Genomic DNA, 27091 nt, shown 5'->3' with positions numbered 1-27091 from the left:
CATACCTAGTCTAAATTGCTTGTTTTTTTTCTGAAATCAATGAGCTCTGCGTAATAAAGCACAGCACCAAGAGTTTGCCTGATCTCAATTCCTTTTCAGACCAACCTGGCTAAGAGGGCAGATAAGTGCAGGTGCATTTCTTATTATGCAGACTGGACTGGATGGGAAAATGACAACTGGAAAAAAGCAGTGATTCTTGTTTTTCATTATTTGGCAAAGTGAGTGCGGAGAAAATGAGAGCCCTGGAAATCACTAACACATGCTCCTTGAATATTCTAATTCTAATTCTAACTCATTCCATTTACACAGAGCAAGCTAAAATGCACTTAACTTTTTAAAGGATTAGAAAGAGGGGAGATGCCAAAAACAGTCTGTGCTCCTAAGACCCAACAAATTTTAGATGTCGCCTTTATATTGAAAAGTGGCTGTATTTGATGGGCAGATCTAGCATGTTTTTCACGGCTGAGTGACACAATACAGGCATAGCGTTAACCAGCAAAGAATTCTGAATATGTTGTTCACTTTATTATTACTCAACTAAGTCTCTATGCTGTCTGTCTGCACTCACTGTCTGCAGCACATATTCCGAAGCTGAACTTTGGCCTGAATTGCTTTTGTCCTCCTCCTGTTTGCGTCAAACATGCCCACAGCACACAGGAGTTCACTGTAAGCATCTTTTTCTTAAACTATCGTTCCTGAAGCTTATGTAACTCAGAAGGGCCCCTCTGTGCATCTGAAAATTGTTGTCCTCATAAAAGGATCTATCCTTTCTTCTTGTCGACAGTCAACAGACAAGGCTCAACGGCTGCTGTCCTTCATTCTAATTGGCTCTTATTGGAAAATGGTTGGCTTGAATGATAAGGTCAACCATGTACGGTCAAGGTACTCCTTTTCACTGAAGAAATTCTTTCGCCCAATGCATCCTCATGAAAGAAAGTGGGCCGGAGTTGAGCCTAATATGACCTTCTCTTTACTCTCTTTTTCTACTGTAGACATGTATTACAGTGTGAGGATTCAAGTTAAGACATTTTTCTCTTTGAAAGATCAATTCATTCAGAAGTCATGAGGTACAAAGCCTTGTTTCTATCAAGGGAGTTACAATGTTCAGAAGCATCAGTTGGAAAAAATGTTTTAGAATACATTATGATAAGTTGTTACAGGAACATTATTTTTATCCCAACCATTTTCATTCTGTTATGGATATTTTTTTTTTGCCACATGCCTTACAATTTTGTCTTCAAGCATTTCTAGTAAACTAGAAGATGTAAGACCAATTTTAAATGCCTGCATTTCAATGACTCCTGCTGTTAAAGATCAGCAGTAAAAGGAAGACTTGAGTGTTTGTTTTCTGCCCGGAAGCTTTTAAATGGCACTATATTATCTCGCCATGGCAAAGCACCTGAACTAGTTCCATACTGAGTAAAATTTGCGAAACGAGTAAACATCTTTGTCACTATATGAATGTATCTCCATTTGAGAAGCTGTGCTGTGTATCTGTGACAGACAGAACTGTCTGTCCTTGTACCTGATGTATTATGAAAATGGATCTTTATAAAAGGAGAACAGCATACCTCTCAGCAGCTGCTTGTTCTTGAGAAACCTCAGAAATCAACCCACTGTTCTCAGCATGTGGCAGCAATCCCTAATGTCAAAATGTCTTGCTCCCATTGAGATTTCCCTGAAATGGAGATATGTTGGCAATTAATGAGCACACAACTGAGTCATTATTTATTCATTAATTTTCATCCCACGCATGTTTCTATGAATCCTTGTTATCCTCACTAATAGACTTTCACACATGATTTCTGGCTCATCACCCCTAGGAGGGGCCATGGGGGTCGGATGGGATGTGAGCTGGTTGCTGACCAGGCGGCTGTAGAATCTGGCTCTTGGAACATGGAGTGTCACATCTCTAGTGGGGAAGGAGCCTGAGGTAGTGCATGAGGCTGAGAGGTTCCGGCTAGATATAGTCGGACTTACCTCGACGCACGACTCGTGCTCTGGAACGAGGCCTCTCAAGAGTGGTTGAACTCTTCCACTGTGGCGTTTCTCCTGGTGAGAGGTGCTGGGTAGATGTGGGTATATTGATTGTCCCCCGTCTTGGGACCTGCATGTTGGGGCTCAGCCCGGTGGTCAAGAGGGTAGCCTCTCTCCGCTTTCAGGTTGGGTGGACGGGTTCTGACTGTTGTGTGCAGTTCGGACTACCCACCCTCTCTAGCAGCTCCTAGAGGAGCTGCTTTGAGTCCTACTGAGCCTCTCTGGCTCGTGGTGCTCCAGAGGCAACTGACAGGTACTGGCATTCCCGAGCAGCATGCAGCTGTGTTGGTTGCCGAGGCAAAAACTAGGGCATGGGGGAGTTTGGTGAGGCCATAGAGAACAACTTTCAGAAGTGCTAAGGAGATTCTGGTCCGCCATGCAGTGGCTCGGGAGGGAGAAGCAGTACAACATCAACACTGTGTACAGTGGAGATGGTGGGCAGCTGACCCTGACCTGGGACGTTGTGTATCGGTGGAAGGTATAATTCCAAGGTCTCCTCATTCCCGACAACATGCCTTCCAAAGAGGAAGCAGAGTTAGTGGACTCTCCTATTTCTCAGGCTGAAGTTTCTAAGGTGGTCAGAGAGCTTCCAAGTGGCTGGGCCCTGGGGGTGGATGGCATCCGCCCTGTGGGGGTGCTCCAGGAGTATGGGAACCAAACCCTGTAATACAGGCTGTTCGGTCCTTGTATGGTCGGTGCCATAGCATGGTCCGCATTGCAGGTTGTAAGTCAGACTCGGTTCCAGTAAGGGTTGGACTTTGCTAGGGCTGTCCTTTGTCACTGTTTCTGTTCATATTGCAACTTTTATGGACAGAATTTCTTGTTGCAGCCAAGGTGTTGAAGGGAGCCAAAAGGCAAAGCTCTCAATTTACCGGTCGATCTACATTCCTATCCTCACCCATGTTATGAGCTGTGGATCGTGACCAAAAGAACAAGGTCACGGCTCCAACAACTGAAAAGAGCTCTCACCGCAGGGTGGCCAGAGCTCTTCCTTAGAGATAGGATGAGGAGCTCGGCCATCTGGGAGGGTAAGAGTAGAGTCGCTGCTTCTCCTGGAGAGGAGTCCGTTGAGGTGGCTCAGGCATCTGGTTAGGATGTCTCCTACATGTGAAGTGTTCCGGGCATGTCCAACTGGAAGGAGGCCCCGGGGAAGACCCAGGACACCTTGGAGGAACTGCGTCTCTAGGCTGGCCAGGGAACGCCTTAGAATCCCCCCAGAAGAGCTGGACCAAGTAGCCAAGGAGAGGGAAGTCTTGGCCTCTCTGCTTGGGTTGGTGACCCCATGACCCGATCCCAGATGAGCGGTAGACAATGGATGGATGAATAAATGGGTGGTCGTGATTTTAATTGACGATTGGACTCACAATAGCGAAGTGTTGTAGTTTTATAAATGATAACAGCAGTTTTTCTACTATCACTGATCACACTGTTTATTTCAAGCATCATTTGACCAATGGACAGCAGCATCGTACTGTCACTTATTTCTGTTGTGGAGCCACAAGTGTCGCATGTCGCAGTGTAAGGAACGATTTCTTGATTTAAAAAAACTTATATAGGCAATATGAGTTACTGCACTTATAACAGCAGGCATTTAATGTGATATTTTAACAGCTGCAGTGGGAAAAGATGGGGTTTCTAGTCCAAGAGACACTTTCTAATGGCTTCTCCAGAGTAAAAACATTCTCACTTTATATAAAAAAAGATGTTTTAAATTGTGAAAAAGAGGCAATGAGAAAAGGAAAGTTACGCAGCCCATCAAAAGCCAAGGAGAAAGATGATGAATTATTCCTTTCAGAGTGTGTGTTATAACTGTTACGTAGTCTATCTTTCAAGCTGTACGTCTCTGCAGCACATATAATTGTATATGTCTATAAATATATATATGTGTGTTTGTATATACTGTATATATGCAATATTCTAATACTGTATATTTTGTGTTTATTATAGCATTGATTACATTTGTAGTGTCGTAAGTATTTCTTTTCTTGTACATGTATTTCAGACTATTTTTACCTAAAGTTTAAAACAATATACTTGAAGTAAATTCGCATAATACATAATAGCTCAAGGTCTTTTTTTGTTCATGTCAATCCTGGCTCGAGTGTGAGAGAGGCCATCCAGTCATAGGAGGGCTACCAAGTGGATTTTCCAATTTTCTTTCAAGTATCACGGTCTCCCTGAGCAAGTCACTGGAGCCCCAATTGATCCCAATACTGACGTCATCATGGAATGAATGTCAAAAAAGAGAAAACTGGTTTGCAATGTTCAACTGTCAGAAACACATGGCAGAATTGCTAAAAGGAATTTAGATTAAATTTGATAATCAAATACTTTGGTGTGTGTGTGCATGTACCACTTTTCATAAATTTATTTATTTTTTATTTCTCCTTTATTTAACCAGGAAAGTCCAATTGAGATTAAAAAGCTCTTTTACAAGGGATTCCTGGCCAAGAGGCAGCAAAAGAATAAAATTACATTTAAAATGAAATTAAAATGCCATACAAATCATATAAAACAGTTACAATTCTGTGAAGTGGTCTCAAGTGCTCTCAATCTGGACTTAAAGCCGTTCAATGAAACAAGTTCCGTTAAAGTTCTGATAAATAATCATTTTAGCACATTGTCAAAAGAAATTCTTAAGATCAGATACAATGTACAACTGTATTCTTATTTGTAGAACACCAGGTCCAGTTGTGTCTCTTTGGGGCCATTCATTTCTTTCATCTGGAATAAGGAAACTGGGTTCTCATAAATATGTGTTATTTAAGCAGCGGAATTATGACTAACTTGTTTTTTTCTGTCCTGTGGGAGTTTTTGGTTGTGTTAAATATGTTGCCTTTTTGGATAGCAGATAAGTGTTTGTGGCTGTGGGCTTGCTTGGTCATTTATTCCTCTGAAACTGTAGGGTATGTGCACGAGCTATTTATCCCTCAGGGGAACCATTAATGTGTTTTTCTCCGAGTACAGTTTGCACAGGCTGACCCATGCAGCAAAGTAGTTTACATAATTTTTGATTTCTCCAATGTAGCCAGGAGGATTGTCCAACGGACTGCCCCTCAGAGAGTGTACGTAGGAGTGGGAGTGTGATATTAGGCCTTCATCGTCTGATGTGAGAGCATCCTTGTAGGAAAAATACCTGCATTTATTAGATGAATGATTGCGTGCGTGTTCGTGTGTGTGTGTGTGTGGTCTGCACTCCATGATCAGACAGGTTCCATAAATGTTGCTCCCTTTTTTAAGAGCACTTTGGTCATTGGCTGTTTATAAAAATGCTCTTTAAATACATTTGACTAGATCTGATTTGTTAATCAAAGCACTCAAATAAAATACTTTAAAAGCGTATCTGGGTCTCTGCAAATCTGCAAACCCCAAAGTTCACTCCAACGAGGAGTTTGTCTTGAATTCTTGTCCTGTTTGCTTTGAGAGCTATAAATGGTACATTCTGTGCTGAAGGCTGGACAGAAAAAGCTTGTGCCATGTCAGTTTTTTTGTTCCCTTGATCCCTTTTAAGAATAGTTAAGATGGTTTAGTTGTAGTTCTGAATTTAACCTTCTATAAGCACATCTGCAGTTCACAGAGTGGCCTGCTTTTTCACCACCAATAGTTTGTAGTGCTGTTGAAAAATGAAGGGATGTACAACTATCACTAGTTTCCATGATTACTCTCATACACCCAGACAAAACGAAAACAGGCCTGCAATAATCCTACCTCAATAAACAATATAACGGCATTCCTCCACCCCTTAATTTTCTTAACTTTAATTCACTATTTCGTTGTGCTTCTCTCGCTCTCTTGCTATTTTCTCAGACTGATGAACTTCCACATAAACATTGAGAGGCTAATTCGAAAGGCTTAATTTGAGACATTATCGGAGGAAGGCCAATTAATCAGTTATATGTTTTCACTATTCACAGTTGTTTCATAACTGTCAAAAAATAGGACCAATAGACCTGTCTGGTGCTGTGCCTCTTACAATAATTACATACAAAAGAATCAAACAGAAGTCTTGCTTCAGACTTCAGACATGTGTAATAACAGAAAAATCTGTGCTTAGCTAAATAAACAAGAGATACCTATTTGGTAACTTTGGCCATTCTCTCCTTTAACTGAAACATTTGTAAAAATGAACCACCTATATCTTATCATACGCTTATGACACACATTGGATCTTGGATTACTGCATTTTTGGCAGAGACGCTTTTTGCTCACAACACATTGGTATCTTGAAGAATCCCCATACTTCATTATACATGATTTAAAACTTTTATCTCTCGAAGACGTCATCTTTACCGAACAGAACGGCCACACTCTTTAGAGCCATGCTGCAAGCCGGCTTTAAACCCAGAACTATATTTGAATTTTTAGGAATCATGTCAATTAGGATATTGCATTTTGTTGTTGTTGTTGGTGGCATTGTTTGTAGATCAATGTCAGCCTGGCTGACATTGCTCAATTTTCTAAGTGACTCATAGGAACAGTACTCCAGTCACACACAAAAAAGAAGAGAATCAACTCTGATATTGAATTCAGTTGTGTTATCTTGTACTTTTCAGGCGACTTATCGTCCATTCCTACGGCAAGTCCTGGAAGAAGTGTTTCATCCGGACAGACGCGAATGTCCTGACATCGAGCACATGTCTGGTGGGCTTACAGACCTGCTGAAGACAGGATTCAGCATGTTCATGAAGGTCAGACTTCAACCCTTTCTGCACTTAATGCTGTTTCACATCAGCTAACCCATGCGTTTCTCAGGTTTTGAGAAACGCATCGTTTAGCGATGGCCTCAAAATAAAAAGTTTCGCGTTTTCGTCATCTCAGAGCAATCGATTTAGAGCTAAATCTTAAAGTTGGAAAAGCTAGGTAAGTGGTTTTCTTCACAGGTTTTGGGCCACTTGTGTACACTGGTGCACCCGAAAGTTGGAGATGACCCTTCAGCATTGCTGTTCCTGAAAAGCTTTTTCCATCTAAAAAAAAAATCTCAAAAAACAATTAGGATATATGAGAAATACATTTAATATATTGCAATTGCCGTTACTGATCATTAACCTAATTCCTTCAGTCATTCAACTAATAATTTCTTCATACATTCATAGTTTGTCCACAGTAAAAACCTCAGATGGCGGTGCAAAGGACCTGTATTTTTGTAGGTTATGTTAATTACAGTGGCCAAATGTTTTTGTGCCAAAGACGTGTAGCTCTGGACTTGTAGGAAATGTATATCCACCGCAGAGCAGATCACTATCCACAGTCTGTTTATCCCACATCTGGGTCTGCTTAAACTGATGATTCCCCTCGAGGAGGAATTAGACTGGTTGCATAACCGTGGCCTGGTTTTATACAAATTAAGAAAGTTGGCCCGTGATCCACCAACGCAGACAGACAAAACTCATAAAGCTGAACTAAGATGAATATATAGGCGTTTAGTGCATTCTGATATGTAATGAAACATCTATTTTTAACCACAGAGCGTATGGTGTGCCCCCACTTGATTTCATTAAACCCTGAATCCTGCTGTCCCAATTATAACACACCAAGAGCATGTGTTGTAAACCTTAAATTAAATTTTCTGTAACCTGTTATACGTGTTAGTGTGCTTGATGTCTAACATTCAGTCTTTTTGAAGATGTGCTCTAAATGGTGAGGCTGGCCTGGCTCCCATTGTTTGGAGAAACTGTGATATATGATATTATAAGAACCAAATTTACAGGTTTATTTCTGACATTCTATCAATTATTACTGACAAATTATGAAGTGCTTAACCAGTAGATCAACAACATACTGCATGTGTACCTTAGCAATCGTGAGAAATTTTAACATGTATTGTAAACCTCTTTTCTGGTCCAATTTGTCTGTATTTTTTGTTCTTTTTTTTCCTAAATTACAAGACTGATCTGTCAACACCAACAGAGCAATCCATCCTTTTAACAGTGACTATATCAACTGCCTTTATATTACTAGCTTCATCCATTCTGGTTGTTTTCATAAATTAAAAAGGTGGGGAAAGGGGATGGAACCATTTTCAAGCACAATATAAAGTTGACAGTAACATTTCTATTATATGTAACATATGAGCACAATCCAGGTCCTAATGGCAGCTGATTTTATCATAATGAACACTATTTAATGTAAATGACCTACATTTTGGTGTGTTCGTACACATGTTGAACAGCGCATGGATATATCTATTCAGCTAGATTTCAATTGGTCACCGCATTCTCTTTTTCTTTAAGATTTGTCAGGTGTCCAACCAAAAAAAGAAAAAAATCAAGGTATACAACAGGTCCTAACTGTTTTATTACTGCATGTAAGGATCTTCTTTTTTTTCTTCTTCTTTTAAGAGACCACTATTGTGTGACTTTTATGCAAATGTACTAAGATAATGAAAAATAATCATCCCTTGATCTTGATATCGGATCTCCTTTTTAATCAGGATTTTAGCAATTTGTCTCCTCACACTTTGCACATTGCACATCACACTCTTTTTCTCCCACCTCCCTGTTTTTCCCATGGCTGTACACATGATTAATATCCACACAGGTGGTGAGCCACCAAACGGAGTGTGTATATGTGTGTGTGTGTGTCTGCAATGAGAGCCTTTGAATACATCACAAACACATACTTTGCACACAGAATACACAGAATGATGTTGTTTCACACATTTCTCGAGAAGCGCACGTTGAATCATGCCTGACACGCTTTACTCCAGCCTGCTGGGGCTTCACGTGTTCAGCCACTCTTGCTTTAGCACCGCCCCCTGTGGCTCTGATTGAAGAGTTGGAATTCAAAGGCAGCACATGGTATGTGTCAAAGCGGTAGCTCCTCAGCCAATAGTGCTCCTTCAGTGCTCCAAGAGAACCAATCACATGCAGCAGATACAACTGACCCTGCCCTTCTGTTAGCGCACAGCCTTTAGTGATGCTCCAGCACGATCACTTAGACTGCGTGTGTTTGTGCATGTGTATGCATAAGTGAGTGTGTGTGTGCGTACGTGTGTGTGTGTGTGTGTGCGCGGGTGTGTGTGTGCGTGCGTGTGCATGTGCGTGTGTGTACATGTTTATATGCCCACGTGTTAGCCATCATAACACCAGTGTGCCAACACAGGGCTTTGTTTGTAGTAGCTGCAACCCGAGTCCTGGTGGAGTTCTCGCTCACAGAATTGCAGGTGCCTGGCTGAGTCATGATTCAGCAAGCAAGATCACAAGATGAAGAAAATTTGACATCATGAGTCCAATAAAAAGAATGTTTCAACTTATACTGCCCACTACCAGGAAGTACAATAAGATCCTTAGATGACATAAAATACACTTTCCCCCACCAAAAACTGTCTTATCTCATCTCCAGGTGAGTCGGCCACATCCTAGTGACAACCCACTGCTCTTTCTCTTCATCGTTGGTGGGGTCACGCCCTCTGAGCTGCGGCTCATCAAGGAGATCGTCACGACAAACAAGGCAGGGACCCAGGTAAGGAAGCAAAGTTCAGAAGTTAAACACATGAAAGCACACGAAAGATTTGTGGCTTCAACAAATCCTCGAGATGATCAGGATGGGAAAACAACCGCCCAAGTCTTCGCCAATAAATACAAGATAAAACCAGAATTTGAGTAGTAAAACAGAACCAATTAAATTTATTTCAGTAATATTTACTCCACATGAATTCTTTGTATTGCTCGTAATGAGCACCGGAGTTAAAAAAAACAAAGTTAAAAACAAAAGTTAGGAATTCTTGTTAAACTCATCACAATATTGCAGATTTTTCATAATCAAATCTCACATCTCATAATATCAATATCTCAGGGATTTTTCCATGTTATTCAGTGGTGTTCATTTAGTCATCTATTTGTTTATGAATCTGGTTCCATGACTCCCTGTTGCTTCAGACGCCCCTGTAACAAATACTTTAAATCCTATTTGACCTAATAACTTCATCTAACTCTCACAGCGCATAGATTCTGAATTATCTCTCAAACTGTGGTCACAGGGTAGCGAAGCTTCCCACAGAAAAAGCCTGGATGTGCCATCGAGGATTATCTAAAGGGATCGCAAAGAGCGTTTTTTTTTTTTTATTTGGGTTACAGTGGGTTTAGAACAGGTGTCTTAATGGTGACTTTTATTCAAGCATGAAATTGCCTTGAAATCTGACAAACACAGCACAACCACTTGCTCAGCAAGATGGTTGCTCATATCTTCACACGCTTGTATTGCAAGAATCACAAAAACATACACTTGTAACAATCAATACAATTTGAGTTTTTTTGTGCAAAAAAAATCCTATAGTGGAAGTTTTTGTTAAGGACCCTTACTGCTTACATATGACTGGTCAGTAATCGCTTGCTGTTTCTATATATCCACGTATTTCCTGTAAAAGTGCCAAGCTATGCAAGATCCTCATCGTAATTAGCATTTAAACATCCAGGATATGACCCGGATATGAGTCACACCCCAGCCAACCAATTTTTTCCCCTTAATCTGGTCAGAGGGGAAGGTTGCACATGAAAAAAAGGAGAATCTTTGATAACACAATTCAGCAGGCTATACATGCTATATCTGCGCTCTAATTTGTCACATTGCCAGTAATTGGCAAAACATACAGTTATTTGGAAGGGGTATTAAAAACTAATGAAACCATCAAATTGGCATACAATTCGTTGATATTACTTGAGGGATGAGTCAGAACGTGGAATAATATTGGACCAGGTCTGCCTTCAAAAGATTTGTGTGACGTCACTATTCGAAGTCACTGACAATCAGATACTGTCTTCAGTGAGCTTAGAGAATTGGACTTTCATCACTTGACCTAGAAAAAAATGCATCCAGATTGAAACCGTGCACGCCCATCAGTTTCATAACAACGCTTAAACAATCAAGTTTTGTAACAAGACAAAAGAAAACTTTGTGACTTGAATGGAACCTCACTGATATTTGACACAGCAAACGTCGTCACCATAGCGACGGAAGTATTGTGACACCCATTAATCGCTCACACCTTTTTGCTCAAGTGATTCTGGTAGGGACTTGCTGTCGATGAAGCCCATGCAAAGCTGATGTGACTTTCAACGGTGCGATCATAAAAACACACACTTGACTAAAACGAAAGCAAACCCAGCTACATTTGAGTCATATTTTTAGAAACGTAAAAGCACATCACTATGAAGCATTAATCCTGAGATCTCGCATTCAGCTTGAAAAGCAAGCGCCAAGGAAGATCAGCGCTGACCTACATACAGGTGACTCGGATCAGGTGCAGATGTACAACAGTCATCACATTTATCAATTATATTAATTATATGCGAGAGGGGTAGTGGCTGGCTGCCTGTTTTTTTAAGTGCTGGTTTCCTATGCAGTCCACACTGACATGCAAAACATCCAAATGAAAAGGTTTCCCCTGGGTGATGGCTGGGTGTAGAGGGATCAGCGCGGGTTGTGTGAGTTATTCTAATGAAAGACTGTGAGAAGGCTGGGAACAATAAAAGGTCTGGATCAAAGCTCTCCATCTATAATCAGAGAAACTGAATAAAGACACGCTTATTTAATGTCCTGCTTCACCAACACACACACACACACACTGACCTACACACCATATGGCAGACAGGCAAGTTTGAGTATCCTATGGGCTGATGTCTGTGAATGTGATGTATGTGACGCACTGCACCCAAAACCAGTCTTTCCGTCTTCGGTGTGATTGTGATTCCTCTGAAATGCACTTTCTGGGCCACCACAAATAAGCCGTCTGCCAATTCTAAGTGCTCCTCTGGTGTCCGAGCAACATCTCACCAGACAGAGCTTCTCAGTTTTCAAGGCTTTTTGCCCTAAAGTCCACCTCAACTTCTTCTGTGGTGACTGCATCCCAATAGTAAACTGGGTCTTGTCATGGATTTTTTTTTCTTTCAAGGAAAATTGTGGAAAATTAATGACAACTCAAAAATGCATCTTTTTTTCAGAAAAAAAAAGTTAAGAGCATTCTCCCTATATTTTCACTTAATTTCACCTTCGATACTCCACCTAAAAGGCCGAATCACAGGAGATTTGACCTGTGAATGTTAAATATTTTGTGCTGTAATTGTAAATCACCATGTCTCAGCCTCAAGTACAGGCTTTGTACGACTTCAATTCACTTATAACAAAGTCTCATTTCACATGTGCTTCTCATTATGTAAAAAAGTCGGGCTTTACCTAAATGCAACCTCTGTGATATAAGAAGAGGTAGAACAGAGCATTAGGACACAAAAATGAATATCGTAATATTCTGATTCATCAGTATAAATCACTGCCTGCTTAGAGGTTAACAATCACAGGCAGATGTGGCGTCGCTTTTCAGTTTAATGAAAAATTCAATCGTATATTTATTACAGCAGCATTCACGAGCTTTTCCCCGTGTGATTTTTGTGAGAAAGCTACATTTGTCTGGCCTTTGAGAAACAGAGCTCAATGTTCTGGTGCAGTAAAATTAATTACGGACAAAGCCGAAGGAGGCACTCTGCAGCGTTTGCTGTCACAATGATCAGAACCCAAACTGCTTTTTTTTCCATCATAACTTTTAAGAACACAATGTTCCTCAGCGTTGATGTTGCCCAAAATGGGTAATTATCACAGTGCAGACTCTGGTCACATGACTTCAGACTCAACCAGAAAACTCTTAAAAGAACAATGACCTCTAACTAGAAGTGAATATTAGAAAGTATGTCTAAGAATGATATTCAAAAGTGTTGTAAGAAAATATTAAAGATGAGTTTAATTAAGGCATTCCTGTTTTTTTTTTTTGCAGTAGGACTCAAAACTCACAGCCTGGGACTTAAAAGTTGTCCAGAATCTCAAGACTTGAGCAGGCAGTGATTTGTCATTCTTAAGTTTGCTAGTGTTTTGGTTTGTGTTCAAGGATGACAGTTTAACGTCATCACCATCAACTGATTTCTTTTTTTTTTCCATCGGCTTAAAACCTGACCTTGACGGCGGTAATCAAAGGTAGCCGTTTCTGAATACCAAATTCATGCACCTTGCTGATTGCATATTTCAACGTTAATAACGCAGACGTTGATGCCTGCCATGTTCTTGTTGAGTAACACACGACCTATTTAACCTTAATGCGTGCGTTGTGCTTCCATACCAGGTGCTAGTTCTATCCACCAGATTGCTGAGGCCCACAGACATTCCCGACTTGCTCTTCACCTCCGAGAGACTGGAACCTGACATCGGTGTGTGAAGCTGCCATGTGGGACCACACGCTTGTTCACGTGTCAAGACACATGATCCACGAACACACACCTCCGAGTGCATCATCAGGTGTGTGTGACTCAATGTGGTAGATTCTCCAGTGACTATTCTGGAAATAAAAAATAAAAAAACAGGTGTCACGTCTCCAAACGTTACTGCCTCCGTGTTTGGATGTGTTTATCTGTAATTAAAATTATAATTGTTCAATTTACATAGTTATAAATGTTCAATTTCTTATCTTTAGCTGTTAGAATATTCATGGTGAATCTGTTCATTAACTAATCGAAGCTTTCAACAATACAACTTCTGAAACGCAGATTCCATGCCGTTTTGGTGGAGTGCGGGGGCTTGGCCATTCTGACCAGTGTGTTAAATGCAGAATGAAGGTGTAAACTCATTACAGGTGAAAGTGAGAACTGGTGAGGCAAGCAGTAATTATGTTAGAGGGTGATAAGGGCAGAATAATGAAGTCATTTCACACTAAGGGTAAAGGCCTTTAGTTCAGCTGCATCTTACACGATGGCAGTTTTCCCCATTATTAAATGTTATTTACAAATCAATTTCCCAGCAGAGCTATGAATCATATAGCGGTATTGGTTTACTGGAAAACATCTGTATCATCTTCTGTGAAAGCTTTCTTTGGAGCCCAAATAAAATTAGATTCGGACAAGAAAACAAACCAGTGTTGCATATACACGTTTTTTTGTGTGATGACATCACCCTCAGATGAATCTCAAAACCTGGGACAAGTCTTTTGTTGTTGCTGTGTCAGAAGTGTTTTGTAAGACTGTTTATTCGTCCTTCGGTTTTCTGTTTTACTGTAGCGGTGACGTGCGTCATAGTCAGAAACGGACCCAGGCTTTCATTTACAAACTAAGACAAAATCAAATTCATCATTTTATTGTGAGCAAACAAATGTGATTTAGACAAAATAAATAAGACCCTTTGGACTATTCCTGTTTAAAGTGCATCAGTGATCATAACCTCCACATGCTACATATTGCTACCCCACTACACCCACCACTCTCCACTTCTTACCCCATTATGGGCATTGATTTCACTGGATCTCATTTAAAAATATATATATACACACACACAGCTAACACACATCGGACCGGGCAGTTGCTGCACTCAGCCTTGCCTTGAGGGGTCTTTTACACTACAATTTAGCAGTGCCATGCAGTGGCAGCATGAGTTAAGAACAGCCACGAAAGGCAACTAAAGATTCCTTCAGGCCAGCTTTTGCCAAGGGATTTACAGTCTTAATACAGAGTCAGAGTTCAGTCCGCCTCCGACTCCTGCTTTTGCTCCTCAAGGCTCTCCTGCTGTTGCACAACGAATCAACCTCCCCACACAATCGGCACAGACACTTGTCCACAAGATTCGCTTGCATGCTGATCTGTTCTGCCTTCTAAGCCTCACAGGAAAGGGATTTCAGAGGAGAAAACTCTCCTGTCCGCTTCCAAGTCATTGCTTTCTTTTGGTAGTCACCTTGAACCACTTGCAAACATCTGTCCTCACACAGAGGTCACAGTCCTCACTTTTGCTGAGAGAGCTTGCTTGAAACGCCTCTTTAGATCTTGCATGTTTGGAGACTTGGGTCTGGGTATGAGGGGAGAGCGTCTCTTCTCCGTTACAGCGACGGCAGAGTTTTGCGTAACGCTGGGTGCAGGGAGCGGCTGTTTGGTTAGCTGGCAGCAAAGCCTGTGGAACGCACCGTGCACCTGGTTGTAGTCCTCGCTGGCAGACACCTCATAGAAAGTGCAGCCCAGCGTTCCCGCCAGCAGCGGGCCCTGTTGGGAGTCAACATGCCGCAGATGCAACAAGTCCGCTTTGTTGCCCAAGAGAATTACAGGGGGTAAACTGGTGCCGCCCGTACGAACAACCAGCTGGTGCAGTTGATCGATCAAGTCGAAGCTGCGACGATCTGTCACGGAGTAGACCAGAACGACGGCATCTGCCCACTGGATGGAGCAGGTCACGTGATCGGCCAGACTGATGCCGTTATCAGTCATCTGGGAAAACAGAGGGGAAATTATATTAAAATCACAGTTTGCGGCACATTCAGATTCCTCCAACTCGTGTTACCAAAGACCGGAATGTGATGCGGGAAGAAAAGAGCTGTTGAGTTTCTCCTAAGGAGCAGTGAGGTGTGTGTGTGTGATTAAGGAGATTGCTTGAATGATGCTCAAGGTATCAGTTACACCGGACTCTAACATCCAACAGCCTTTAAATGCCAAATTAGATTAGATTCAGACTTTTGTGTGGGAGATATAATATGTTGGACCGTTATCCAAAGAAGGTGGTATGAAGTGAATGATAACATCTGCAGTTCTGACACAGTGTATATTCAGATCTGTCAATTTTGCTTCCTCTCATGGTTGGAAAGATGAAACAAAGAATGTCCATGAAAAGCTGAGTTCTTACCTCAGCACCAGGCGTGTCCTGAACTTGGATGGTCACCTGTTCCCCATCTAGCTGCACCTCTCGAGAGTAAAGATTACCTGCACACGCAGAAACAAACCTTAATACAAAAGTTTGGGACAATTGACCCCTTGTGTTAACAACCACTACCTGTACTCACCAGCATTTCTCTCGTAGTCTCCGATGAAACGCCTCGTTAGAAATCTCACAACAAGCGCTGAAAGGAAGCGAATAAAAAAACGTCACAATGTGGATGCATGGAATTTACAAGGATATTACGTCAAAAAAAATCAGTTTCTTACCAGTTTTTCCAACCCCGCTGCCTCCTACCACGGCTATTTTAATAACCCGGTTTGGCACCGAGTATTCCGGAGCCGCACACTCGGCGATGGTTGACATGTTCTGTATCAGACGCATGTTTCTTCCCTCAGTTCCGTTCCTTCAAAAGAAGCTAAATCAGCCTAACTAGATGCCGAGTTGCTTCCGATCCGTTTCAAGCCGACAGAGGAGAAAAAACCTAGGCGAGAGCATCGACTGCGGCAGTGTGAGGGAGTCCGTGGTTTTTATAGGGCGGTTGCGCTGCCGGCATCTGATTGGCCGATCGTTGATAAACGTTCGCTCATTCCGCCCCGCCCACCACGAGCAGGAGAAGCGCTCGAACAACAGGTGGGAGACCTCGCGAGATGTGCGCTCAGAAATCACCGGAAGAAGCGGACAATCCTGACTCTCAACTATTTAGGTAAAATCTTTAAAACTTGTGGAAAATACAAAAACCAAAAAATATACGGTTTTACGACTAATATTCCTTTAGACCCACTGAGTTAAATACGTAGTGTATTCCCCTTGCCAATTTTATTTTTTAGTCTTCATTTTTATTTATTATTATTATTATTATAAATTTTAGTATTCTAATTAATCAATTACTTTTTTCCCCCTTATTTCTAAAATTAAACATTCCTCACAGGCCTTTAATCTTATTTACTGTTACACTTAATTGATTGCATACAAAATTAATGTCTTTATGTTACCTCATTCCTGTTAATGTCATTCATTTCTATTTAGCCGTGTTTGTTTGTTCATATGTTTTGTCTGTTTATACCATATGTGTTCAATAAAAATAAAACAAAAAATGTTTTGTAATGATAGCTTTTTTTTTTTGTTCAAATGAAAGAAGAAATTTAATGGCATGTGACATTAACAGATCCCACAGAGTTTTCGTTGTTTTTTTTTTCGAGTTAACAAGTGAATATCACACAGTTCTCCAAAACACTCATTGTACCATAGTGGCAGAGTGTTATAAAGGTAATTTGCAATAAAATTAGGTCTTTGTTGAAAATTAGCTTTTTGTCAATGATATCTCATTTCAAGACAAATTGTGTTGCACGCTATATTTTTTCGAATGATGAAACTGTCTAAACATTACAAATTGTCTTGAAATGAGGTATTATCGAGAAAAAAACGATTATTTTCAAAAGTTTCATCATTAGTAAAAAAATATCGTGTTTGTCCTGCATTTTGGCTGGGAAATTAGAAAAAAGTTTCCACTTTTGACAGATTGTCATTAGAAAGTGAAACTGCACTTAAGAACTGGGATATTACAATCATTTATGTAATTACATATATTTCTAATCCTTGAATTTTTAGCACACGTATTTAGTTAAGACTTATTGAATATGTCTACAATATGTATATATATCTTATCTATTATGTCAATAACCTTTTAATTAAAGATAAAGAACATGATGCATCCTCTTCCTGCTTTGAGTGTCTTGTTGAATTGTGTGATGCACATACATCCTATTCAAAAAGCCAATGCTCTCCTGCAGCTGGTAACTTGTTAAGACATGTCACTGAGGTTTCCACACAGGGGGTTAATGGGTGCTGATGCTCACACACACACACACACACACACACACACACACACACACACACACACACACACACACACACACACACACACACACACACACACACACACTTTATCCAACATACCTCATAACCATTCATGCAGCAGATGTGAAAACTGCCAGTCCTTACTATCCCGTGATTTGACCGATCACCCTCTTAATCTGTGATCCATAAAAGAGGTTTGGGGTTCTATTTTTAGAAGATTAAAACATTTGCAGATGTTTCACATGACAAATTGGCCAGGCAGCTCGCCTGAAATATCCTGTATGATTTCTTTGTCCCACTTTCTTTTTGCTCTCTCTGTCACATCCCCCCTCATGACTCTCCTCCATCTTTCATTTGTCCTCCTGTGCTCAGTGGTATTTTGGCATCCAGTCCTTCTGTGATTATGGTCTGGTATGTATTTTTGATAAGAGTGCTGATGACAGCTGTCTGCGCTGAAATGTGAAATTAGTGCCCGGGATTCGTGAGCAGACATGTACTCAGTGTGTGCACACACATACGTGCACACACAGCGGGTCCTCAGACCACATCGTAGCCACCAAAGTCAACTCCACCCAAAGCACCAGTGTAGGCTGGCTTCCCTTTTTCTCTACCAATATCATGCAAATGAAACGCCACTTTAAATCCAGCCTACGCACTCCAGGGTTAAGCTTAGACCCCTGCTTTTAAAGGAAAGCGTTACTGCAATTTAGTAATGGAAGCCCACGCAGCAGTGTTTTTATAACAGGGAAATATACGGCATTGAAGCTTCTCTCTAGCAGCCTCTAATGACAGATTATACAAAAGAGGGAGAGGAGGCTTGTGGAGGTGTTTGGAGCTCATTGATCCAGATTATGGGCGGGGAGTCATTCATTACATACATGATAGATCCTGAAGTATTGAGTGGCACATACCACTGATGAACCACTTGTGAATTATAAGAGAAATATTCCAATTATGCTTGTTCTATTTATGTATTTGTGGAAGAATCCCTTTATTGGGGACAATACTATTGACACCCTTGCGTCAAAAAACACCCTGGAGGTTTACTCAGCTGTGTGTGAAGTGTTGTCCTCAGGCCATGTCACTTTCCCTGAGGGAGGAATGGAGGTGCATTAAAATAACTGTAGATGAAGGCTGTCAGTTATAGGTACAACAGAGCACAACAAGGGAATTGCAGCGTCACTCACACAGAGGTGACAAAAATGGTTAGAGAGGGTAAAATGTCATCTAATCCTTCGCCGGGGTGTGGACAATTGTTGGTGAGAATGCAGGGTATTCACTGAAAACAGAGGAATGCTGAGTTAATTGGGGGCTGGCTGAGTGGGCAAGGGGCAGGTGAAATCTGGATGGGTGGGGGTTTCACAGAAGGATGTCCTTGTTGACACAGATGTGAGGACTGATTTCCCGAGGTAGAGCTGAGCGGAGGCATGTGGTCGTCGCTCGTCCCCAGGTCGGATCATTTGGGATATCAGAGAAACTCGGGCAGCCTGGAGGCAAACCTCGTGACCAACAGTCATTCGTTTATCAGCATCGTGATCGATACTTATCATGTTCATTGAGTATAATCATTGTCTATGAAGGTGATTACGATGACGACACTATCATTTTTACTCTTTGCTCATGTCTTTCTTTTTTTTTTTTGCTTTTAAGTGAAACTGCAGACCCTTTTCTCAAAGAACCTGACCTTCAAGCACACTCCATTCACCTTTCATAGATACTAATTTGTGTACATCTGGAGGTAAATTTACATTTGCAATGGCCAATGGAAATTGTATTGACCTGATGGCTCAAGCAGCTCTTAATCAACACAAAGGAAGAGATGTTGTTTTTTTTCTTATTGAAATGTAAACCTTCCAACATGTTCTCCCATTTGCATACCTCTGAATGTCAGCACTTTAGGGGGAGGTAGGTTTTCTGTGCTCTGGCAAAGGTTCTAAATAACAATAGCAGCCCGACAATCCCACCCCCCCGCACAAGGAATGCCAGCATTAAGCTTTTAAACAATGAGGAGCCCCAGCGTGTCACTGTTTTGTTACTTTGAAATGATTATCCCATTTCAATTTCATACTTCTTTCAACATTCCAAAGCTGGTCAACAGCAAAGCATTGAAATGTTGTTTTTCAGTCAACGGGATTGACGTACATGCGTCGGTTCCGTGTTGTGCTTGCCATCATGGACAGCTATGAGTGTTCGCTTATACACAGAACGGAGATAATAATTTAGCAATCCCTCATGGGGAAATTGGCTCTCTGCAATTAACCCATCACGGATAAACCATGAGCAGTAGGCTGCCGTCCACCGGCGCCAGGGGAGCAGTTAGGGGTTCAGTGTCTTGTTCAGCGACACTATGAGAAGCTGGGAATCAAACCAGGAATGTTCGGTTCTAAAGACAATTCCTCTTGTTCCTGCGCCGCGTCATCGCGATGGTGATAGATAGATAGTGATAGAAAGATGGATAGAGAGATAGAAAGCAGTTCATGTTGCAGAAAGAAATTGATGACATAAGCACTTTTCATCTGGTGTGCACATGATCAAATCAAGGTTTGAGAAGTTGTTTTCTCTCCTTGTGGAAAACTTGTGAGAGGAACAACATCTGATAGCAGAGCATATTTGTTTGTGTCACCAAGGGCAGGGGTGTTTTGTCCCCTTGATTCATTCATTCATTCATTTACCGGCTGTATTGCTTATCCTGCAGTCAGTGTTCTGAAGAGGAAGGGAGAGGGGTTAACTTAAGTTTTGAAATCAGTGGATTTAAAAAAAAAACCTCAAATTAAAATGTTGTCCTTCAGATGTCCATGCAATTAGGAAGTCAAATTAACAAAGGCAAAAAATTCATTTATTCATTATCTTCACCACTTATCCTCCACTTTGGGCTGCAGGGGATGTAGCCTAACTCATCTGTCATTGGGCAAGTCAAGTGCAGACCCTGGACCAGTCTAGGCCACATCTAGAGAGCATTTACCCTTTCATTCACACAACCAGGCAATTTAGGGTCTCCAGTTAACCTGCAGCATGTTTTTTTTTTTTTTTTGGATTGTGCAAGTAAAGCGTAGAACCCGGAGAAAACCAAAGCCGGCATTGGGAGAGCATTCAAACTCAAATGAAAGACCTTCTGTCCGAATCAAACAAGAGAGCTGGAGGAGGAAGCGTAAACCACTGTGCCACCCTGCTGCCCATGTTTTGTCCCATGTACAATAAATGACGGGTGAGTCTTCCTGATATGATACTGGGCTTGAATGCAATCATCATCACCACTCTTATTATTGTTATTCATGCACGTCTTACTTGATATTTTGCCGTTATCAGCCATCTGCTGCTGTCCTTGGATTTTTTTTTTTGTTTATCCAGCTTCCTGGAGACTAAATAAAGTTTTGTGTGGAAACAGACAGGCTCAGTCCTGTCACGCTTTTCAAAGAACCACTAAACCTCAATGCAGGTGGTTGCAACACCTGTGAACACAATGCCTCAACCAGCAGCAAAAATGCTTAATCTTGACAATGTGTATTTTGTGTGTTTGCCTGTGACCAAACTGATTTTCAGCAAAACAGGCGAGTAAATACAACCACACTTAGATATACAAAAAGACTAAAAACAATAATATGCCTGATCTAAATAGCATTTACATGTTTTACTGTGCTGTAGTGATTTCAACATATGATATCAAATACAAAAATTCTAATAATAATAAATGATAATTTGTTAAATTTCCACATAGAATAAAATATAAGCAGATTTTTCAATGTTCATGTTGTTGACACAAATTGTGATTTTTTTTAAGGGGTTATCATAGTCAGATTTTTTTTTTTTTTGTGAAAGTTCATTAATCCTGATGAATTAACTCTCACCCCTCCATCCCTTGGACCCCTGCTCTGACTCCAAAAGTATCTCTTTTCGGAGGAGATGCCTGGAACAGAACTGCGCAGATGTCCCGTTAAATGACAGAATGTCTTCACCTTTCTTCGGATAAATACTAAATCACTCGTCAACCATGTCTCTCACTTGATGACCCATAATGACACTGCATTTTTCATAGCTCAGGTGGTTCTAGGAGCGACAGGGAAGGTCAGGTCATTGTGTTTCTTCTCAGTCATGTCTATATAATAGGCTATTATGACTTGTTTTTCCTTCCCCCACAACATAACTCGCTTTATTCTCCAGATCATTTACCTCTCCATGTATGCAGACAGAAAGAGTGAGGACCATAATTATTATGGCGATATCACACATATCTGTTCATATGCACACATTCTCAAACGCAAGCAAACACCCACACCAATACTGGTGGTTTGACATATGCTCTGTGAGTCTGCATCACTTCCTAGATGAATCTCCTGCTTGATTCTCAAGGCCGGTCTGTTTTGTATTCATCCTGTGTGGTGTTGGGTGACAGGAGGCATAAAAGATGTTTAGTCACTGAATCGGTTTGTGCGCTATTTCAAATAAAAGGTGTAGGATGGTCATGAGGAAAAAGTAACATCTACTTTTAATCACAAATCCTACGTGTTCAAGTTCCGTTCTAAAGTATCACAACTTATACCTGAATAGATGTCATTACTGTTTCTGCATGATTATCCCAGATCCTCATGATATGTTTGAGTCATCCATGACTTACAAAAAAGCTTTTGAGCATGGCCTTCCCTGCATCCCTCTTGAGCTCCACTACCGACTCTACCGTCTGTTAAAGTTACATTATGTCCCCTGTGGGAAATATGGAGTATCTGAGGCTCACAAGTGCCATATACTGAGGAAAGGAAAGCAGACAGAGCCAAACAGCCCCGGGCAAAATTAGGGGATACATGTTGGTGCTCTTGACAGGTACACACTGTACTCTGTGTGAAAATTGGCTCTTAGGACAGTGACAAAAAGCAAAGATGCGCGTCAGACACCAGGAAGTAAGATGCACTAAGACGTTCCTTCTTAAAGGGAGGATTGTCCCTTCTGTGCTGCCCATATCACCTTCTTCTTCTTCTTCTTCTTCTTCTTCTTCTTCTTTCGGCTTTTCCCTTCAGGGGTCGCCGTAGCGAATCAACTTTCTCCATCTAGCTTCCCATATCACCCGTGACTAAAAAAATAGGCTAAGAGGAAATTGATTTTTAACCTTGAGATCTTAGCCAGACTTAACCTTAACAATTAAACAAGTCTCGTTGAATTCTAGATCACACAGGAGTAAACAGTGGAAGATGCAAGAAAGAAATATCTCTGACTTTTACCATGTGTACATAATGATAAAGTCGTGGTGCATATCATTAAAAACTTGTTGATGCCCTGCTTAAACATGAAAAAACCCACCTATTCAAATTGATGTGCATCTGGGAGAAAAGGCAGTAAAATGATTTTTGTGGTCCAACTACCTCTTCTTTAGTATTATTCATGAGAATGTCACCAAATCAAAGTCAAGTGCTTAACAAGGCACTGAGCTACAACTTCACGGCTCACGCCCAATTAGTCCCCATCAATGGCTTCTTCAGGAACAAGAGTAAATGGTTGCTATTGAAATGCAAGAGAAATTGCTGTTCAACTGCGTCAACCCGTGTTGAAAAATTGAAAGAAGGGAACGGTGTAAATGGACATTATGGAGAATGGAATCCATGAAGAATTTGCTGTGAAATGTCCAGTTGACTGATATGATGTTGCCACAACTCAAGGGTCTCCAGGTTTTCATCCATGTTATTAACTGTGTAAATATCTATCTTCCTCTTCAATGACGCTCTGAGCTTTTGGATACATCTCATAACAACTCTATTTATGAATGCACAAAATTCAGGTCGGCTGGGCTTAGTTTGTCACACATACTGACCTGACGGATTGAAGATGAGCCTGAGAATTCCTACTTGCGATTAATGTAGTCTAGAGACAGATGGACGGAGGCAGCAGGAATGTTCTGGGTGCTCTCGCTTCACATAGACATATTGCACAAGCCTTACAAACAAGAAAAATTCATTGTCGAATGGATTAGTTATTTCAAGATGTTTCCCTATAAGCCAGGTGCATTTTATAAGGGCCCTCAGTCAAACTTAGTTCATTTTAATCATGACATTCAACTTCATGCAGTTACATGTATGTGGTGATGTTGTTTTCACAAGTGCTTCCTGACAATCCCAAATGTCCTGCTTTTATGCCTCGAAGTTTAAAAGACCGGTCTCGGAGGAAGTCTGGGCTTTTTCTGTGAATGAAGCTATTCTATTTTTCGCCGGAATATAGAAATTCAGTCAAACCTGGCATTTTTTGTTACACCCCAGGTAAAGGCAGGTGAAAGCAGATAAGCGATTCATGTTAGACAAGCACAGCCCCCCGTCTCCCAAGCACTTGGCAGATTGAATTAATATGCTCCATAGGACCGGAAAGTGGGTCAAGCATCAGTGCCTTTTGCAGCAATCCAAACTCAATGTTAAGATCAAGTTATACAAACACAACTATTGTTATTGACCGGCGAAAAAAATCGAGGGCGGCATGAATGTAAAACCAAGAGTTGTCGGATAAAGCGTGCATGGCTGCTATGAAAGAGGGGGTTTCTTAAAAACGCCATTTAGATTTCTTCTTGAATTTAAAGGGAAGAGGACCATGTAATTACATCTGTGAAAAGATGATGGGTTTCTCTCATTATGTTCTGAGTCACACCCTACTGTTCAATCTCTTTTCATTGTGCAAATGAGAAACATACACAGAAATGACCTAATTGGCAGGGTTTGTGTGTGACGATTCTCCAAAACTAGGCCAAAGCATTATATAGCCTGACTGTTTTTATTATCCATTGACATCCTGCCCTCTTCTCAAGTGTTTAGATGAACACCTGCTTCAATTCTTATATACACGTCTCTTGTAACCTTGTTAATTTTGGAGTCTCCGCATCCGTCGATCAGATGAGTCAAATGGTAATGATTTACATTCTTCCAAATGCACACATTCTAGCATACTTGCACGTGGGGAAAGTGTTTCCAGCTCTCCGTTACCTGCTTTCTGTAATGGAAACAATACTGATATTGTGCTCTGCAATCTCTCCCTGACTGGTCCTGCTCATGCAGCACGACAGGTGCATTTTTGAGATAGCTAATGTAAAAGACATTGACGGCGTTTAAGGTTGGTAAAAAATTTTTTATTCCAGGCATATTGAGGTTGTTGTCATTGTCCAATACATTACTTTAGTTTATGGTTTTGTAAAGCAGGTGCTATTGTTAGAGTTTGCCTAACCACCATCTGGGTCATTACCACAACTCAGGCAAGGTACATCAAGTCCCTAACTTGTGCCCTGAAGTGATCCTTTGAGGGGATTTTGGGTGCAATATTCGTTGCAATATAAAAGAAACACTGTCATGTAGTAATTCCTGTGCAAGTTATTTGTAATCAAATATAAATCTCTTGTTTGTGAATCCTGTAGTAGATGCTCTTGTCCATCAGTCAACTACAGCTGATTCATTCACACCACAGTTGTTATTTACAAAGAAATAGATTTTTGTTCCATCCATCCATCTTCTGCCGCTTATCCTGCACTCTGGTTTGCAGGGGGATGCTGGAGCCGATCCCAGCTGTCATTGGGCGAGAGGCGGGATACACCCTGGACTGGTCACCAGTCAATCGCATATACAGACTGACAACCATTCACTCACTCTTTCGGGGCAATTTCACAATATTTTATGACTGTGGGAGGAAACCTACGCAGACAACATGCAAACTCCACACAGAAATGTCCCCTTGTCAGAATCGACTAGTGTTGTGAATCCTTTGCGCTGCGAGGTCGAAGTGCAAACCACCTCCATGTGCATACCATTTCATTATATATTCTGTTTCTCAGCTCAGCTCCCAGCTCAGATCAGTGTTTGTCCCACCTATGAGAAGCTGTTTAACAGAAAGCCAAATGTTGATTCACAGGTAAAAGTTCAATTGTTTTGCGCTAGGGTTAATCTCTGTTATTCCAAATACTAGGGGAACACTATGACTTCCCTTCTCAGTCACAGTACATTCAATCTACCACTTTGTCAACAGAGAGGTGCTCACAGAGTGCCAGCACCCAGCCTGACCTGTTCTAGTGTTTACAGAAGCAGGAATATGGCACTTGCAAACTGGGGCACCGTGCACCAGGCGCAGTCAGTGTGCCAAGGCTTGTGTCTGAGCAAATGAAATATCTCCCTCTATTCTCTGTCGCTCTCCATATTACATTGCCACGTTATTATCCGTGTTATTTGTGGTTTGACGAAGCCAAGCACTCTGGGTCAACTCAACTGAGATAGTTCATCCAATGATGTCTATGAGAATAATGGAATTAATGACTCCATAGATCTCTTAAAGAGATCAACAAATCTATTTCAAGCACTAATGTGCAGATATGTAACTTTTCTGTTGGTAATATTGGATTTCCAAGATCCATCCATCCATCCATCTTGCCCGAGCCACCCCATCTGGCTCTTCTCTATGCGGAGGAGCGGTGACTCTTCTCTGAGCCCCTTCCTGATGGCCGAACTTCTCACCCCATCTCCGAGAGAGAGTCCGGCCACCCTGCGGAGTAAACTCATTTCGGCCACTTGTATCCGCTATCTCGTTCTATCGACCACTACCCACAGCTCGTGACCATAGGTGAGAATAGGAATGTAGATCGTCCGGTAAATGGAAAGCTTTGCCTTCTGGCTCAGCTCCTTCTTCACCACGAAAGACCAGTACAGAGTCCGCATCGCTGCAGACGACACACCATCCTTCCCTCTCTTGTGAACAAGACCCAGAGATAGCCAAACAATATATTCAGATGTTCATTTTGGACTTTTTTTTTTCAAATCATTGTGATTATTTACATTTTTTATTGAACAAATAAATCATACAAAACAACGGATTGCAATATTGATACACACCTTCAATCTAGAACAGCAACTCGCTTAACTCGTTTAACAATAACATCTATTTACAAGAAATAGGACCAAATAATTGTTTTGTGTGGCATGAATAAGTCTTAAGTCTTTATTTCAAGGCCCTAAGACAGGCAACTTCCAGAATATCATTAACCTAAATGGACTACTCTTAATCAAACAAATTGGCTTAAGCATGTAGTTTTCTATTGATTTAGTTTTATCTTTGCTAAATTCCGATTCTCAGTTTATCAAGTGTAATTTAGCGGATCATGTCAGTGTCCACATATGGTTTCCCCATGGCAATTGAGGAAGGTTGGGTGAGGAAGGGTTGGTGTTTGCTTGATTATTAGAAAGCAATATTTAGGTACATAATCTTCACTAAAATCTACTATGACTGGTCCTCTCCTGTTGGCACACTGCAGTAAAGATAGTGGGGATTTTTATAAGAAGTACAAGAGGAAACAAGTTGTAAAACCATTTTATTTTATCAGAAAGTGAGAGAGTCAATCACAATGGAGAGACTACTGGCTTGTTCCCAGGGTTGAACAGTAAAGATGTACAATGTTGTATCATTTTAGCCGCTATAATAATGGGAACATCATAGTGTTGCATGCAGGCCAGCAATCCCTTATACAGGGAACAGCAAACAAACTCAAAACACCTTGTTGATTTTTTTGTTTCACTGTTCTTTGGTC

General features: G+C 41.1%; 2 protein-coding genes across 2 annotated transcripts in view; one reads left to right on the top strand and one right to left on the bottom strand.

The window, feature by feature from the left end:
* Window positions 1–13380, top strand: part of scfd2 (sec1 family domain containing 2) — a 90505-nt gene extending 77125 nt beyond the window's left edge. Inside the window, exons 7-9 of the mRNA XM_086162554.1 lie at window positions 6591–6725; window positions 9379–9498; window positions 13142–13380. Of these exons, the coding sequence (XP_086018680.1) occupies window positions 6591–6725; window positions 9379–9498; window positions 13142–13234 (348 nt within the window). The 3' untranslated portion in view covers window positions 13235–13380. The remainder of the gene's footprint in view (window positions 1–6590; window positions 6726–9378; window positions 9499–13141) is intronic.
* A 750-nt stretch (window positions 13381–14130) lies between these two features.
* Window positions 14131–16214, bottom strand: rasl11b (RAS-like, family 11, member B). Its single transcript, XM_086162555.1, has 4 exons — window positions 15972–16214; window positions 15830–15886; window positions 15673–15749; window positions 14131–15260 (listed from the first exon to the last, which is right to left on the bottom strand). Exons 1-4 carry the CDS (start codon window positions 16084–16086, stop codon window positions 14763–14765), a joined length of 747 nt encoding a protein of 248 aa, XP_086018681.1. The 5' UTR covers window positions 16087–16214; the 3' UTR covers window positions 14131–14762.
* Window positions 16215–27091: the final 10877 nt, after the last annotated feature.

Source organism: Fistularia commersonii, chromosome 16 (assembly GCF_037954325.1).
Source record: "Fistularia commersonii isolate RoL2024-O1a breed Wild chromosome 16, RoL_Fcom_v1.0, whole genome shotgun sequence".
Classification (NCBI taxonomy): Eukaryota; Metazoa; Chordata; class Actinopteri; order Syngnathiformes; family Fistulariidae; genus Fistularia; species Fistularia commersonii.
The sequence above is the reverse complement of the archived record's forward strand: the minus strand, read 5'-3'. Positions and strand labels throughout refer to the sequence as shown.

Excerpts from the sequence above, each read along its gene's own strand:
- rasl11b (XM_086162555.1), bottom strand. The coding sequence starts at position 16,086 with ATGCGTCTGATACAGAACATGTCAACCATCGCCGAGTGTGCGGCTCCG. Across the intron at positions 15,887-15,971 it reads CAGCGGGGTTGGAAAAACTG|CGCTTGTTGTGAGATTTCTA; the intron begins GTAAGAAACTGA and ends GCTTCCTTTCAG. Across the intron at positions 15,261-15,672 it reads AGGACACGCCTGGTGCTGAG|ATGACTGATAACGGCATCAG; the intron begins GTAAGAACTCAG and ends CTGTTTTCCCAG.